This window comes from Corapipo altera, unplaced genomic scaffold (assembly GCF_003945725.1).
Source record: "Corapipo altera isolate COAL_440 unplaced genomic scaffold, ASM394572v1 98, whole genome shotgun sequence".
Classification (NCBI taxonomy): domain Eukaryota; kingdom Metazoa; phylum Chordata; class Aves; order Passeriformes; family Pipridae; genus Corapipo; species Corapipo altera.
The window spans coordinates 486,150-501,053 of NW_020884914.1; the positions used below are offsets into that span (position 1 = coordinate 486,150).

Here is a 14,904-nt window from a genome sequence, read left to right on the forward strand (position 1 = left end):
TGAATGTATGAACTGTAGGAGTAAACACAGCATGTGTGTGTGGTTTTTTGACCTGTCTTAGCAATGCCCTTTGGATCCCTCACCAAGGAAACTGAGGGAAAAGGAAGTAGAAGGTGGTGTTGTCTTGTTTAAAAACTGCTTCTGTATTTTAAATTAAAAATATACAGGTATTTAGTCTTGTGAATAGCTTCATCTTAGTTACTCAGCTTTCTAACTAAACATCTTTTACATGGATTCCCTTTTATGGGAAGAGAACTAAATAGGTCTTTGTTTTCCTTACATCTTTAGGATTTTTAATGGTTTGTTGAAGTCTCTAATGTTCTCAAGGGTTTCCTAAGGATTTGGGGATGGGGGAGGGAAGTATCCCTCAGTGGCTATGCATTTTTAATATTACTTATTTTGAAATGAAGTGTTAAAAGAGTATTTTGTCTGACACATCTCCCCCACTGTTTTGGAGAGCTTAGTACTTTCAAGTACTGAAAAAACAGGAAGTGATGGTTTAATACCCTGCCACTCATTTACGGGCAGTGCTGTGATATTTCTTTTGTGGCATGTGTCTATTCATATTTATAAGAAATTGGTTCATTCTCTCATTATATATTAATTAACCACTCATGATTGTACTCTTTTCCAAAAGGCTTGATACTTAAATATACGAGACTATTCTAGCCTGTGCAACTAGGTGTAAGCAGCCCTTGTTCAAGCCAAGCTAGTACTTCAGCTTTCCTCTGAAACAAAATCCTTGTTATTACAAGGATTTAGGGAGTAAATGCTTTCCACAGTTATTCTGTGGTTGGGTTTTATTAATTACTTCCATTCTCTGTGCATTTTTCCCCAGGTTTCTTTCTCATTTTGTAACTGCATTTTATTTTAGTATCTCAGAACATACTGGAATTGCCATTCTAATGTCTAACTCAGTGGTGACAAACTCTGTTAGTGGTCAGAATGTTAAAAGTTTGTCACCAAAAAACTTTTGTTTAAACTTCTCTGAGTTCACTAATGAAGATATGATCAGATGTCAAGCGATGTCCGTGATGTCAAATCTAAAACTTGTTAACGGACAGTGTTTAATCTAGAAATGGCTCCTGCAGTTCCTGACACTATTAAATGTGGTTTAACAGAGTTCTTTTCATTCTCAGAGTTGAAATGTGTGTTCAACAAAGTAGTATGTCAGTAGTCACTTGTCATCTAATGACATTGTGCTCCAGCTTCTAAATGATACTGATGCCTTCACTTGTCTCTTTGCAGCCACTTTGGCAGATACCAGACACATTTTTAGTATGTCCTTCTGAGTTCTGAGAGGCCAAACATGTGGACCTCTCTCTTTTCCCCCACTCTCAAAAGCGTGGTGGTGTTCAAGTCTTCAAAAAAACCCCTGGATAACATCTACTGTGTTAAAGATGAATGTCTTTAAGAAAAGAGAACAAACCTTTTTATTAACTTGTCGAGGAAAATTCTTGTTAATCTTACACAGTTGCACCTAATGTATGATTTTGCAATCAACTAAGGGATGTGGTGTGGGTTTAGTGCACATTAGGAAAACAAGTATTTCTTGTTATGTTTACTGAGAAGCACTGGTTCATCAATCATGTTTCATCCCCAAAATAGTATTCCATTTCACTGAAATTCAGGATTGCCTAAGTAGAAACTTCAGATTATAGTATCTGTTCCATTAAACTTTCTGGTGATACAACTGATCATTAGTATAAGAGGTTTGGTCTTCAGTACACACTATTCATGAGCTGTATGGTGAGTCTTACATTTGTTATGAAATGTTATCAGCAAGAACTAAACTTAGAACAAACCTTGATAGCAGGCTGCCAGTTTATTTTCATGGCTACTGTAAATAAATATTAAATATAACATCTAGGATAATATTGCAGTATTGCTTAATATAGTTCATGCTAGTCTGCAGTGGACTTGGAAAGCATAATAGCATTCTATTGGCAAGCAGAATTGGCAGTGGTGTGTTTAATGTGGGTGTAAACAGGACCTATTGTGGAGACAGTATTGGGCCATTATTATGCTTATGCCTTTTATGTATCTTGTATTATAGGTACTAGTTAAACAACTGGATAATATCCTGACTGCCATTCATGATGTACTCAATGAAAGGTAAGCTGGGAAAACTAAACAATATGAAGGCTTTAAAGAGGAAAAATGACACCATTAGGTTTGGATTTCAGTGTAGAAGTGGAATGGAGAAAGGGAAAGGTTGAAAGGAATTAATTCACTAATTTTGCATGGATGTGATATTGCAGGAACAGGTTGAAATTGGGGGACAGTTAAGACTCTCAGGCATATCAACAATACTGTTAGACTGTCTAGGGTACACTTCCCATGGAGAGAATGTGAATGCACCAGTGTGGCTTTGATGTTATAGGTAAGGTGAAGTCTGTCTCAGCTGTTTGATCAGCTGGGTGTAGTACTGTAATGCTGTAATTGTATAGCTGCAAATTGAACTTCAGGCTTTTTACAAGCATTTACATCCAGTGAAGAGCATGTGTAGAGGGAGCTCAGGTGTGTGTGGGCTTTTTGGTGCTCAGGTCAGTGTTATTACCCAGGGGCAACTTCATGTTAAGAATTTTTTTCCTTGGATAGTGTGTTGCAAGTAGACCAGCACATTTGTTGCATACTTTTATTAAGTTGACTTATTCTATAGAAATAATATTTAACAGAATTTTGTTTTGACTTCATCACTGATGCTATTAAGTTGGAGAGAAGCAGCTTCATTCATGTATATATTTTTTTGCTTTAGAAAATTGCCTTAATTTGTTCGTGGTTTGTTCTTTTCTGCTGTTGTGTCTGGAGATCCCAAGTTTCTTTCTTTTTTTTTATTTCCCAAAAATACAGTAGCAAATTGCTTCAAGAACTGAGACAGGAAGGAGCTTGCTGTCTTGGCCTTCTTTGTGCTTCTCTGAGCTACGAGGCTGAGAAGATCTTTAAATGGATTTTTAGCAAATTCAGTTCATCCACAAAAGATGAAGTTAAACTTCTTTATTTGTGTGCAACCTACAAAGCACTAGAGACTGTAGGAGAAAAGAAAGCCTTTTCATCTTTAATGCAGGTAAAACACAAGTTAAAACAGGATTTTTAATGATTTTTCCAGTGCAATACTTGAATGAACTTTTTAAACGGGAAGGAACAATAAGTAGTGCTATATTGACATAATAAGTAAATGTAATTACGACTGGGAGAGAACTTTGACTGAATGGGATTATTTTGATTCTGATTACATTAGAAAGCACTTTGTAGGGTGATATATACTTTGATGCAACTTTTTAGTATTTATAGCAGATCCAAGAAGAAGAATCCTGTTGAGACCAAAAGTAGAACTCAAGTGGAATGGTACACAAAATCCAACCTTTTTATTGCTTTGTGCTACTTCCTATTTACAATTTCTAACTTGAATTGTGAATAGACCTTAAAGGGAGTAGGATATGTGCAGACAGAATGTGGTCCCTTCATTCAGGTTTTAGGGTCTGTTATTTTGGGTGTAGAACAGCTATGTCCAGGTCTGTGCTCTGATTTAATATTTACTTTACAGAGCAAAAAAACTTCAGCAGGAGAGATAGGAACTTAAACCAATTAGTTGTTCTGTGGCTAAAGAACTGAAGAAAACTGTGTCCCTGAGCTTTTGACCGGGATCTGCCATATTTCAAGCAAATGCCCACTTGAAAGTGATTATTTCCATGCAGAATATGTGACACTTTTCACATTTTGACTTCCTGCAGAAAGAGTATTGAGTTATTTGTTGTTTGAATCAAAGTAGTTTGCTGCGTGTTCAACACTTGAGTAGATCTCACATACTGTTTTAATGAAGTGAAATGTCTAATGGCTTTGCTTTACTTTTTAGCTTGTAATGACCAGCCTACAGTCCATTCTAGAAAATGTTGATACTCCAGAGTTACTGTGCAAGTGTGTCAAGTGCATCCTGTTGGTGTCTCGATGCTACCCGCACATTTTCAGCACCAATTTTAGGGTAAGCTTACTTTGTGCTCTATATTTTCTTTCATGAACAGAAATGTTGGTGCAGCAAATGGGCTAATTAATCTGTTTTCACAATTGCTTTCCAGGACACAGTGGACATACTGGTGGGGTGGCACATTGATCACACTCAGAAACCTTCGCTGACGCAGCAGGTGTCTGGTGAGTTTGGCCAGAGCCGCTCATGTAGTTTGCTCTGGCTTGCAAATGGTGTGGGTTTACTTACACAGGGCTGGTTCCACTAACATGGAAGTTGACATAAAATCAAATTGAGTTTCTGGCTACATAATGAAAGACTTTGTTCCTAACTTTTTAGTAAATTTGCATTTGCCGTTTTATGCTAAATCTGGAAAAATGGGATGCTTTAATCAGGGTCCATTTAAACATCAATAGTTTTGTGCAACTTGATGACAATTTTTATTGAATTTATAGGTCTCTGTGAAAGGATGTAGTTTCTCCTAAGTATTTCTAGAAAATCTTTCTGGCAAAGACTCTACTGGCATTAAAAAATCGGGAAACTTTTCTAAAGCTGTAGCAGTTGTCTTGTAAGTTATTCCTAACAAGTTCTGTTATGTTTCTTGTGCCATGGTCCTAGATTCTGTCTGTAACATTTAACTGCTGTGGGGCAGGACTGAACCATAAAATTAATTTTTCAGAAGGACAAAAGAGGGAAATACCATTTATATTTATTTTAAAAACAAGCTATGTTAAAATTTTCATGCAGATAACCTTCTTTTACCTGAGCAACTTTTCCCTCAGCAATATGCAACTAAAATTTAATGTTCCCCTGTATTAATTGGCCTGGTATTTTTATACAGGATGGCTGCAGAGCTTGGAGCCCTTTTGGGTGGCTGATCTTACTTTTTCTACCACGCTGTTGGGTCAGTTTTTGGAAGATATGGAAGCTTATGCTGAGGTAAACAGGACTTTGTGATACATATCAGAGTTAACTGTTACGATTTTCCACAGCTGTGGTTCTTGTGGTGGTATTACTTTTGTAGAAAATAAAATTACATGGTTTTCCTGGGGAAAAGAGGACCAAATTATGGAGCATACTAAATGCGTGTACAAAGACCATTCTGCACAAATCCTCCTGAGCTACTTAAGTGGTATCATAGCCAGGCTTTCAGCCGTTGTTGATTGAGAATCATGTTGTAATAAAAATAAAAACAATTGACCAAACAGGAATGTCTTCATTTTTAAAGAGCTGCAGTGAAGACATGGTCTTTCCTTGATGTTTTCTTTAATTGTCCAACTTTTTCAGATGTAGTAAACTCTTGGGGGGAGAGAGGGAATCTTACTGTTTCTGTAGACTAATGATATAAACCTGTCTTTTTTAAAATAAAGTAACAGATTATATTGTGCAGGAAATAATGTAGCAGGAACTGATGGAAAACTGAATTATATCCATTTAACATACTTTGTTTTAAGTTTGTAACCTTTACTTAGTTAGCAGGGCATAGAGTTTATCTGACGATGTCATTAAAGGAAGAGTTTTGGGTTCTGGGGGGATTGTTGCCTGTTAAGGTGTGTGTGTTCCTATGTGTGTATGCCTGTAGCTAGATTATACTATATTGTATATGTTAACATGCAGATTCCATAGGTAAAATTGTACTTTGAGCAGAATCCAAGCAGAATCAGTAATTTGATCAGTGTACTTACATGTACCCCAGGGCTTCTGATGGTGCAGCTTCGCAGGTCAGGATTCACAGACCAGTGCAGGAAGTCGCTGCTTATCAACTTGTCTGCTGTGAACTGGTCAATGTGTGTATTCTTAGTCACGGAAGAGTTTTAAGATAACATGTGTTAACTTAAGTCATGGGGGAGGTGGTTCCAGCTAGTGTGTCTTTATCTCACAGTGGGATAGGCCCAGGCTACATCTATACTAATGAGATCAACACTTCTGGGAATGTTCCCAGGCACTGGTGCCAGCTGGCATGAAGTGGTCTGTTAGTAAACTCTTAGTCTCCAGATCAACATCACTGCACGTAAACAGTGTGATGGGAATGGCCAGTCAAACATTGTGGATGGGAATTTTTTGGAAGAGTGGTAAAAGTGCACAGACAACTGTTGTAACAGTGCAGCAATATGGATGATCATGTTCCAGGGACCAGGAACTCCATGAGGCTCTGGTTTAATTCACAAGATGTAGTCAGAGTACTCTGTTTGAGTGGCTAAGGTAATGAGCAGCATCTCACTACTGCTCTGTGACTTGATGGTCATTGTGTGCTTATATCCCACCTGTGTATATATGTGTAGTTGAGGTATTGGAGAAATACATCCATAATCAGATAGCACAGTTTAATGTCTGAAAAACAGATGATGAAGTATTTTCAATCTCATATTTTGATCTTTTATCCCTGTGTAACAGTTAGTGATGTGCACTGATCCGTAAAACTTGTGTGCTGTAGGACCTCAGCCATGTGGCTTCTGGGGAATCAGTAGATGAGGATATTCCTCCTCCCTCAGTGTCACTGCCCAAACTGGCTGCACTTCTTCGGGTGTTCAGTACCGTGGTGAGGAGCATTGGGGAGCGCTTCAGCCCCATTAGAGGACCACCAATTACAGAAGCTTATGTAACTGATGTAAGAACTCAAGTTTTTCTTTGTATTTCTTTGTTACTGACATGATATTAAAGTATAGATTGTGATAGTGGCACATGGGAATCACGTAGCAGAAATGAACTTTTTTAGGCTTTTTAACTTCATGTGGCTAGGTTTATGCTTGTTATCTGTCTTTGAAACCATGTTGCCATTTATTCAGATAACTGTGATGCTGTAAAAACTTGAATTCAAATTGTGAGTTTGATTTTATAAAATGTGAGGGTTTTATTCATACTGAAATTGTATCTCTCAATTCTGAGCAAACTCCTCTTGTTCTACAGTAAAGGATGGTGTGAACTCATAATAAATATTATATAATATGCTAAGTAGCTGCTATAGTTCTGTAACAGGGAGGAGGAGATAGATAAAAATACCTGTAGTCAAAGTCTTGTTGTTGCTGTGTGAGCTTCACAGCTGGAATTTATGCCCTTGCAGAATTTTGTGAGGGACACAACTTCTTGGATAAATAAGTGTATGGATTTCCCAGTTAAAGACAAAACAGTTATGTAACTTCTGTCTTAATCTGTAGAGGATTCTTGTGGCGAAACTAGTCTGTCTCAAGAAAATTCAAACTAGTCTCTTTTACAAGAGGAGTTCTGTTGGAACTGAGCAGAATTGTGAATAATGAATTTAGGTCTCCTAGGTCTTCAGCTGAATTGGAAACCAAACAATTGAAAGTTTGTTTTTTCTTACACTTCTGAAGTGTAATGCTGTCATGTGCATTATTCAGAATAGAATTGACCAAACTGCAGAGTAGGTGGTGGGACAGGATATCAAAAGGATGTGAATACAATTAAATAGCATCTCTTTTTAATGGAGTTTAATTCAGTTATGGTTTTAATTTTCCAGGTTCTGTACAGAGTAATGAGATGTGTGACTGCAGCAAACCAAGTATTCTTTTCTGAAGCAGTACTTACAGCTGCCAATGAGTGTGTTGGGGTTTTACTTGGCAGCCTGGATCCAAGTATGACCATACACTGTGACATGGTCATCACATATGGATTAGATCAAATGGAAAATTGTCAGACTTGTGGCACTGATTATGTCATTTCAGTCCTGAATCTGTTGACACTGGTTTGTACATATTTTTATTATTGTGGGGGGTTTGCATTGAAAAACGTTGTCTTCTAAGCTACCTTCCTTTTTTTTGGGTGTGTATTAGATAAATATTTTCAACTCTTCCTGATCATAAGCAAGAAGTTCCAGTTATAAATGCTGTTTTTCTGTATAGCTTGTGCTGCTGGATTGTTTAGGCATTTGGCTTGTTGATGAAGTGGCATTTAGTTTAGCCTGAGTATTCATGTTTTCTGGTGGGGTTGTTTTTTTGCTGTTGTTTTGGATGGTCTTTCTCTTGTTTTTCTTCTCGTGTCTGGCTTGACTGTTGGACAGTGCAGTTCTCTGACCCTTGCAGTTGTTAACACCACCTGAATGATTTCAGAATCTTAGTGCTTAATATGTTCTGTTTATCTAATTATGCCATGACTTGGAAAGTCAGACTTCTTCAAAACAGCACTTAATGTGTAGGCTGCAAACTCTTAAATCTTACATTGATGTAGATTAATCACACATCTCTCAACTGTGCTATTAAAGCCTGAAAATAACTGCAAATTTCCTGCTGGGAAACTTTTTTCTAGATATAGTGTATACAAACTAGAAAAACAGTATTTTAATGAATCTTTACCTAATTTTGTTTTTGTATTATCGAAGATATTTATGATTTTGTTTTTATCCCCAGATTGTTGAACAAATAAATACAAAACTACCATCATCATTTGTAGAGAAATTATTTATACCAGAGTCTAAACTACTTGTTCTTCGTTATCATAAAGAGAAAGAGGTAAGAGGAAGTGACTTCTACAGGTGTATTACAACGGCCTTCATGAATTTCCTAGAATATGTTAAGCTGTAAAACTTTGTTCATCCTAAGTATATTTTTTAATCTAACTGTGTATCTGTGAAACTTCTGAAAAGACACATATAGCTAGTTCTTGGTTTTAGCTTTTAGATTTGATAAAGAATGGGTAAGTTTGCCATCATTCCTGATAGAGAAGTCTTTAGATGACCTGGCTTTGATACTCAGTGTGTTAGGTGGATGATCAAGAAAGTAATTAATAGATGCTCTAAGCAAGAGGTACTTAGAGAAAGCTGAAAATATGTATGTGCACCAGACCAGGCTATTAAAGAAGAGTAATTTTAAATTCTGTGTTGCTGATCAGTATATTTTATGATTTTGTTCTAATTGTATTCCCAAGGTTGTTGCAGCAGCCCTTGCTGTATACCAAGCTGTATTGAGCCTGAAGAACATTCCTGTTTTGGAGACTGCTTACAGGTTGATTCTTGGAGAAATGACCTGTGCTCTAAATAGTCTTCTTCATAGTTTACACCTTCCTGAGGCCTGTTCTGAAATCCAGCATGACTCTTTCAAGAAGCTTATATCCAATGTCGATAATGCCAAGTTTGTTGTTATATTTGACCTCAGTGCTCTAAGTACTATTGGAAATGCTAAAAACTCATTAATTGGGGTGAGTAAAAACTCTACAGACAGTTGAGCAATAAGTGTAAAAAGTACTTTATTACTCAAAATATACCCTATTGTATTACACCAGTAGGGCACATACAAATAATTAAAATGATCCTATTTGTCTTCTAATTTGTTATAGAAAAACTTCCAATATTAGAACTTAAGTGAAACGTAATCAGTGGATTATATCTCTAGTTGGTGAATAAGAGAAAGCAGTTTCTAGGGAAGAGCATCTTACAAGGTTTATATGGATTGATTCTAAGATTATCATAGTAATTGCTTTTGAAAATCAAGACAGATAAAAGCAGGTTGTGTGTCCTTTGGTAGTATATTGACCATGTGAAAACACTTTTTCCAGATCTTTCCAAATAAAAACACGAACTGCTTTTAACAGACTGTTTAAAAAGGGGAAAGAAAATAGTTACAATTAAGGTCAGAAAATAATAGAGTTAAATTATTTCCCATGGGAAAAAGCAAAACATAATTAATGGTATGGAAACTGCACTTAAAAATAGCTCCTATTTATTATGTTTCTTTGCTTATGTTGCAATTGTTTTCTAGATGTGGGCCCTTTCACCGACTGTGTTTGCACTGCTGAGTAAAAATCTGATGATTGTTCATGGTGACATAGCAGTTCACTTCCCTGCTGTCCAGTATGCAGTGCTCTATACATTGTATTCCCACTGTTCCAGGTATGAAGTCTAATAATTCATCAGTATTTTAAAAGCACTAGGATTGACTGATCTGAAAAGAATATGTTGTTGAAGGAACGAATTTAAATAAGCTTCAGTTACAATCAAACTATTGCCCAGACTTCTCTGATCAGTTTGTACTCTCATTAATTGCAGGGAAGCTGTATCTCAGCCAGGAAAGCATTCCATGGCTTAAAGTTGGCCTTTTATTCAAAGGCAGATTGGAAATCTTGTGTTTGAATAGAGATAACTGAGGGAGAACTCTTCTGAAAGTAAATAAGGAAGTAATATTTATTTATGATTTTCCTTACTGAGAGATCCAGGATAGTTAATAAGATATAAACAGCAGATGTAAATATGTTTCAGACCTTGTTAGTACAAAATGTTACCTAAGTAGTGGAATATACTACTTTAACTGTTATTCTGTACATGGCTTGGTATTGATGATTTTTCACCAAGCATTGGATACCAGACACTTGAAAACAGGTTACTGGGCTGCATGGACTGATGTAAAATTGTAGCTTTTTTCTTTTAGGCTAGGGATCAAAACACTTGGGTTTTGACATAGTGTGGTTACCGTGAGGGTGTAAATTGAAATTCTGCTGTTTGTTGTTGTTTTTCCTCCCTCCTGTAAACTTCAAGGAAGTATCCCTAATCTTGGGGTGGGTTTACATATTTTGCTTTTTCTTGCCTTTTCAGACATGACCATTTCATATCCAGTAGCCTCAGTTCTTCCTCTCCCTCTCTGTTTGATGGAGCAGTTATTAGTACTGTAACCACAGCAACAAAAAAACATTTCTCAATCATACTAAACCTTTTGGGTCTACTGCTTAAGAAGGATAACCTTACTCAAGATACCAGGTAACTTAACATTTTCTTATGAATCAGGAGGTACTTTTTTATTTCCCAGTAGAATACCTTAATTCAGAAACCAGGATAATTTTTATCTGTAAAACTTGGGGTAAATTTAAGCAGTCAAATATTTAGGGTTTTTAAAACTTTAATAATTAAATACCCATGGAAAAAGTAGCTGCTCGTTTTTATACTTGAAAGCTAGAAGAGTTAAAAGCATCCTAAGGTCTATACAGTAAAAGCAGAGCTATGAAACGTTATTGAAAGAAAGGGTTTGCTCACTGAAAGTGTCCTTTCACAATAGTTCCCACTCTCTGTTACCAAAATGCTTTGAAAGGTGGGGACATGTTTCAAGTTATAAAACATCTTGTTTAAAAAATGAATTACGTTATAATACTGATCTGTAACGTGAAGTAGTTTGAAGTTATATTGGAAAGTACCTTTCTGTAACTGTGTAGAGCGAATAATACTTTTGTTTTTTGAAGGAAACTACTTACAACGTGGGCTTTGGAAGTGGCTCTTCTGATGAAAAAATCAGAAACATATGCACCGTTATTTTCTCTCCCATCCTTCCATAAGTTTTGTAAAGGACTTTTAGCAAACAGTAAGATACTGCATATTTCTACTTAACTGGCTTTTACATTTCAAAAATTAAGTACATGGGTGGCCTTATCCTGCTGATAGCAGCAACTGTACTTGATTCATTTACTTTGGAGATGCTCCAAGTTTGTATTGTGCAAAAACTTACACTCTCTCTTTGTGATTTTTATCAAGTGGATCTCTGCCTATGACTTATGTAACCATTAATTTTCTTACAAGTAAGATTTGATACATCAGTGACATTTTTGGTAGATCAGTTTCCCAATCAAAAATTATTACTTTATCAAAAGCACTAGAACTGTTCCATAATGTCACATGGTGGTTTAGATTTCAAAACCCGTAAACAAAACTATGGGAACAAATGCTTTTAGTAGCATAATACTAGCAGTAATTTCCCAAGGCCAGGAGTTACTAACTTTACCTTAATGTATTTCAATGAGGAAAGAAAATATCTGGAATGCCAATGTGCAGAGATCATAGAAGGATTTATCTGTCAGCAGTTAAAACAGGCCCGTAAGTTGTTACCGAAACTGGTAGCACAAGTGATTTTTTTTTTCTTACTAAGCACCTACTTGTTAATAGTAAAACAGTAAATGAAATGAAAACTATTGCTTAAAGCCTATGTCTCCTTTTACTGGCTGTACTGAAGAAATGTCTTTAGATGCTGTGCCACAACCAGAGTAATGCAGGAGTTATCTAATTCCAGCAAGAATAACTTTTTTTTTCTTTCAACTCCTTAATTCAGCACTTCTGGAAGATGTAAACATTTGTCTTCAAGCATGTAGTAGCCTCCATGCCCTGTCTTCCTCCCTTCCAGATGACCTTTTACAAAGGTACTTGCACAGAATTCTGTATGTTATTTGAATTATGCTGTCAGTGGAGATCTTACCACCTTCTTCCTCCTTGCTGTTGCAGGTGTGTTGATGTGTGTCGTGTTCAACTCGTCCACAGCGGTGCTCGTGTAAGACAAGCTTTTGGAAAACTTCTGAAGTCAATTCCTTTAGATGTTGTGTTGAGGTAGGTTTTTCAAATGAGCTTCAATATAAAGAATTGTTTAGTTTCTTTCTTCAGTGACACTTATCTGAAAGATAATGCCAGTGCAGTGTCATCATACTCTCTTAACTTAAAATCAGAAAGTTTGAAGTGTCTTGCTATCTCTTACTTTTTTAGAGGTTTAAGAAGAGTAGATAGTAACAAAGTAATTAGCAAATTTTATAACCTATGTATCACTTCTTGAAGCAAATAGGAATGCTTGTAAGGTCCATGTTATTCAGAGCTTCAGCAATACTGTGTCCTACAGTTTGACTTGAAGACCTGAACTCTGAAGGCACCTTGCCTTAATACCAAAGCATATTCTTATTTCCAGTCATTGCATATATGTGTGTCTGTGTAACTTTTGCACAGCTTTTTTGGTTTATTCAAGTACATTATAGCATGGGTTCTATACTCTTCCTGCAGTAACCGTACCCACACAGAAATACAAGAAATTTCTTTGGCTATAAGAAGTCATATGAGCAAAGCTCCGAGTAATACATTCCACCCACAGGATTTCTCTGATGTCATTAGTTTTATTTTGTATGGAAACCTCCACCGAACTGGGTAAGAATTTCTTGTAGAACTGGAATCCATGAATGTTGAATTTATAGTAAACAGTTCTGAGTTATGTTTAGTTTAGAATTTGTAATTGTCTTTACAAATTACATTGCTTTACTTTCAGTCTTTTTTGGGTATTTATAAGTATCTTAAATACACACCTTTTGGCATATTTACCTGTGTACATTGTTGATTTAAAATAATTTTGTGAGAGATTTGAGAGCAATAGGGTGATGAAGTGTGTGCGGTATAAACTTGTTACCACATGAACTCGTGTTAATGCAGTGATGTTTTCTTTCAGGAAGGATAACTGGTTAGAAAGGTTGTTCTACAGCTGTCAAAGACTAGATAAGAGAGATCAGCCAACCATCCCTCGGAACCTGTTGAAGACTGATGCTGTGCTCTGGCAATGGGCTGTTTGGGAAGCAGCTCAGTTCACTGTTCTTTCGAAGTTACGAACTCCTCTGGGTAGAGCCCAAGATACATTTCAAACAATTGAAGGTAAAGTGAAAAAACCCAGATTATTTTAATGGGATTTTTTTAGGGTTGTGAAGCTAAGGTCTTCATGTTCAAGGCAAGAAGCACAATGGCTTTATTTTTCAGTGATTACAGATTTTAAAGATGTTGCATAATTACTGTTAATTTTGATAATTAGATTAATTTAGAAAGATACTGTTTTGACAGATTTTGAGAACTAGCATTTCTATCCTTTGACATGTTTAAATACAATACTGTCTGATAACCTTTTTCCCCCCCATGTTTTGGTAAAATGTGTAGGTATTATTAGGAACCTTGCAGCCCATACGTTAAACCCTGATCAAGATGTCAACCAGTGGACTACTGCAGACAATGACGAAGGACACAGTAGCAACCAGCTTAGGCTTGTTCTCCTTCTGCAGTATTTGGAGAACTTAGAAAAATTGATGTACAATGCATATGAAGGATGTGCCAATGCCCTGACCTCCCCACCCAAGGTATGTCTGTTTACAGTGCTGATGTTACTCGAAACAGTCCACTGAGTGAACAGTGTTTTCAGGGTTGTTCAGTTCTTAACTGTTAAATTTCAGAAGAACTTCTTGAACAAAGTTTGAGACTCTTAAAAAAGTCTGCCTTTGACTTGGGCTTATTCCTGGAGAACAGGTTAAACCAGGCTATATTTCTGGAGTACCAGTTTGTATAGTTGTACAAATCAATCAAGTCTGTAGTACCACTGATTTGTAGCAGTCTCCTATTTGTAGATTGTCAGCAGTTTTGTAATAAAGTAACACAGTTATTTGGGACTTTAAATTGCTTTCTGAGGAATGTAGTAATTATTTATAAGCAACATACCCCTTTGTGTAGTCCTAACTGCAAAACATTCTTCCCTGTTGAAATAAACTGTTTAATTACCAGACTTTGACATGACAGTAATACATAATTTATAGCCAGTTCACCTAAAGACTTTTAGCTTGCCAGTGTACCTGGCCAGTTGGATGCTACACGTGATTCCAGACCATCTGCGTTAATAAAATGAAAGATGCAGAATTTTACCCATTTCTTCATCTCAGGTGGAGAAAGGAAACCTTCCTGCCTTTCATTTTTATCAAGTACTTAATGTAACTATTTTGAATTTGTACAGAAGAATGGTGATTTGAAGCTTTTCTTCTGTCTTTAAAGGTTATCAGGACATTCTTCTATACTAATCGTCAGACGTGCCAGGATTGGCTGACACGGATTAGACTTTCCATCATGAGAGTTGGATTGCTGGCTGGCCAACCTGCTGTGACAGTCAGGCATGGATTTGATTTACTCACAGAAATGAAAACTAATAATAGTATCTCTCAGGTACTCTCTTTTCAAACTCTGTAGATACTGCAAAAATATTCACGTTGTATTGTAAAAGAACTAAGCTGAGGCAATTGGTTGTTATTGAACCAACTGGTATGTAAAGGAATGTGTTATTTAACATTTTTAACTCTTGATTCTGTATTGACAGACTTCTGTGGTTGTAAGTTGGATACAGTAGGTTGGTTGAAGATTAGGATGTACTGTACATGTGTGGTCAAATACTACACAG

The 14,904-nt window shown here is 36.4% G+C and overlaps 1 protein-coding gene across 2 annotated transcripts in view; it reads left to right on the forward strand.

Moving 5' to 3' along the window:
* Nucleotides 1–14,904, forward strand: part of SMG1 (SMG1, nonsense mediated mRNA decay associated PI3K related kinase) — a 65,682-nt gene that overhangs the window by 17,902 nt on the left and 32,876 nt on the right. For both annotated transcript variants that reach the window (XM_027654899.1, XM_027654900.1), the window contains 18 exons: nt 2,057–2,115; nt 2,854–3,067; nt 3,857–3,982; nt 4,077–4,149; nt 4,806–4,903; nt 6,399–6,572; nt 7,440–7,664; nt 8,326–8,427; nt 8,843–9,112; nt 9,673–9,803; nt 10,503–10,664; nt 11,141–11,259; nt 12,001–12,088; nt 12,171–12,272; nt 12,714–12,854; nt 13,150–13,349; nt 13,626–13,822; nt 14,505–14,672. In XM_027654899.1, the coding sequence (XP_027510700.1) occupies nt 2,057–2,115; nt 2,854–3,067; nt 3,857–3,982; nt 4,077–4,149; nt 4,806–4,903; nt 6,399–6,572; nt 7,440–7,664; nt 8,326–8,427; nt 8,843–9,112; nt 9,673–9,803; nt 10,503–10,664; nt 11,141–11,259; nt 12,001–12,088; nt 12,171–12,272; nt 12,714–12,854; nt 13,150–13,349; nt 13,626–13,822; nt 14,505–14,672 (2,649 nt within the window). The remainder of the gene's footprint in view (nt 1–2,056; nt 2,116–2,853; nt 3,068–3,856; nt 3,983–4,076; nt 4,150–4,805; nt 4,904–6,398; nt 6,573–7,439; nt 7,665–8,325; nt 8,428–8,842; nt 9,113–9,672; nt 9,804–10,502; nt 10,665–11,140; nt 11,260–12,000; nt 12,089–12,170; nt 12,273–12,713; nt 12,855–13,149; nt 13,350–13,625; nt 13,823–14,504; nt 14,673–14,904) is intronic.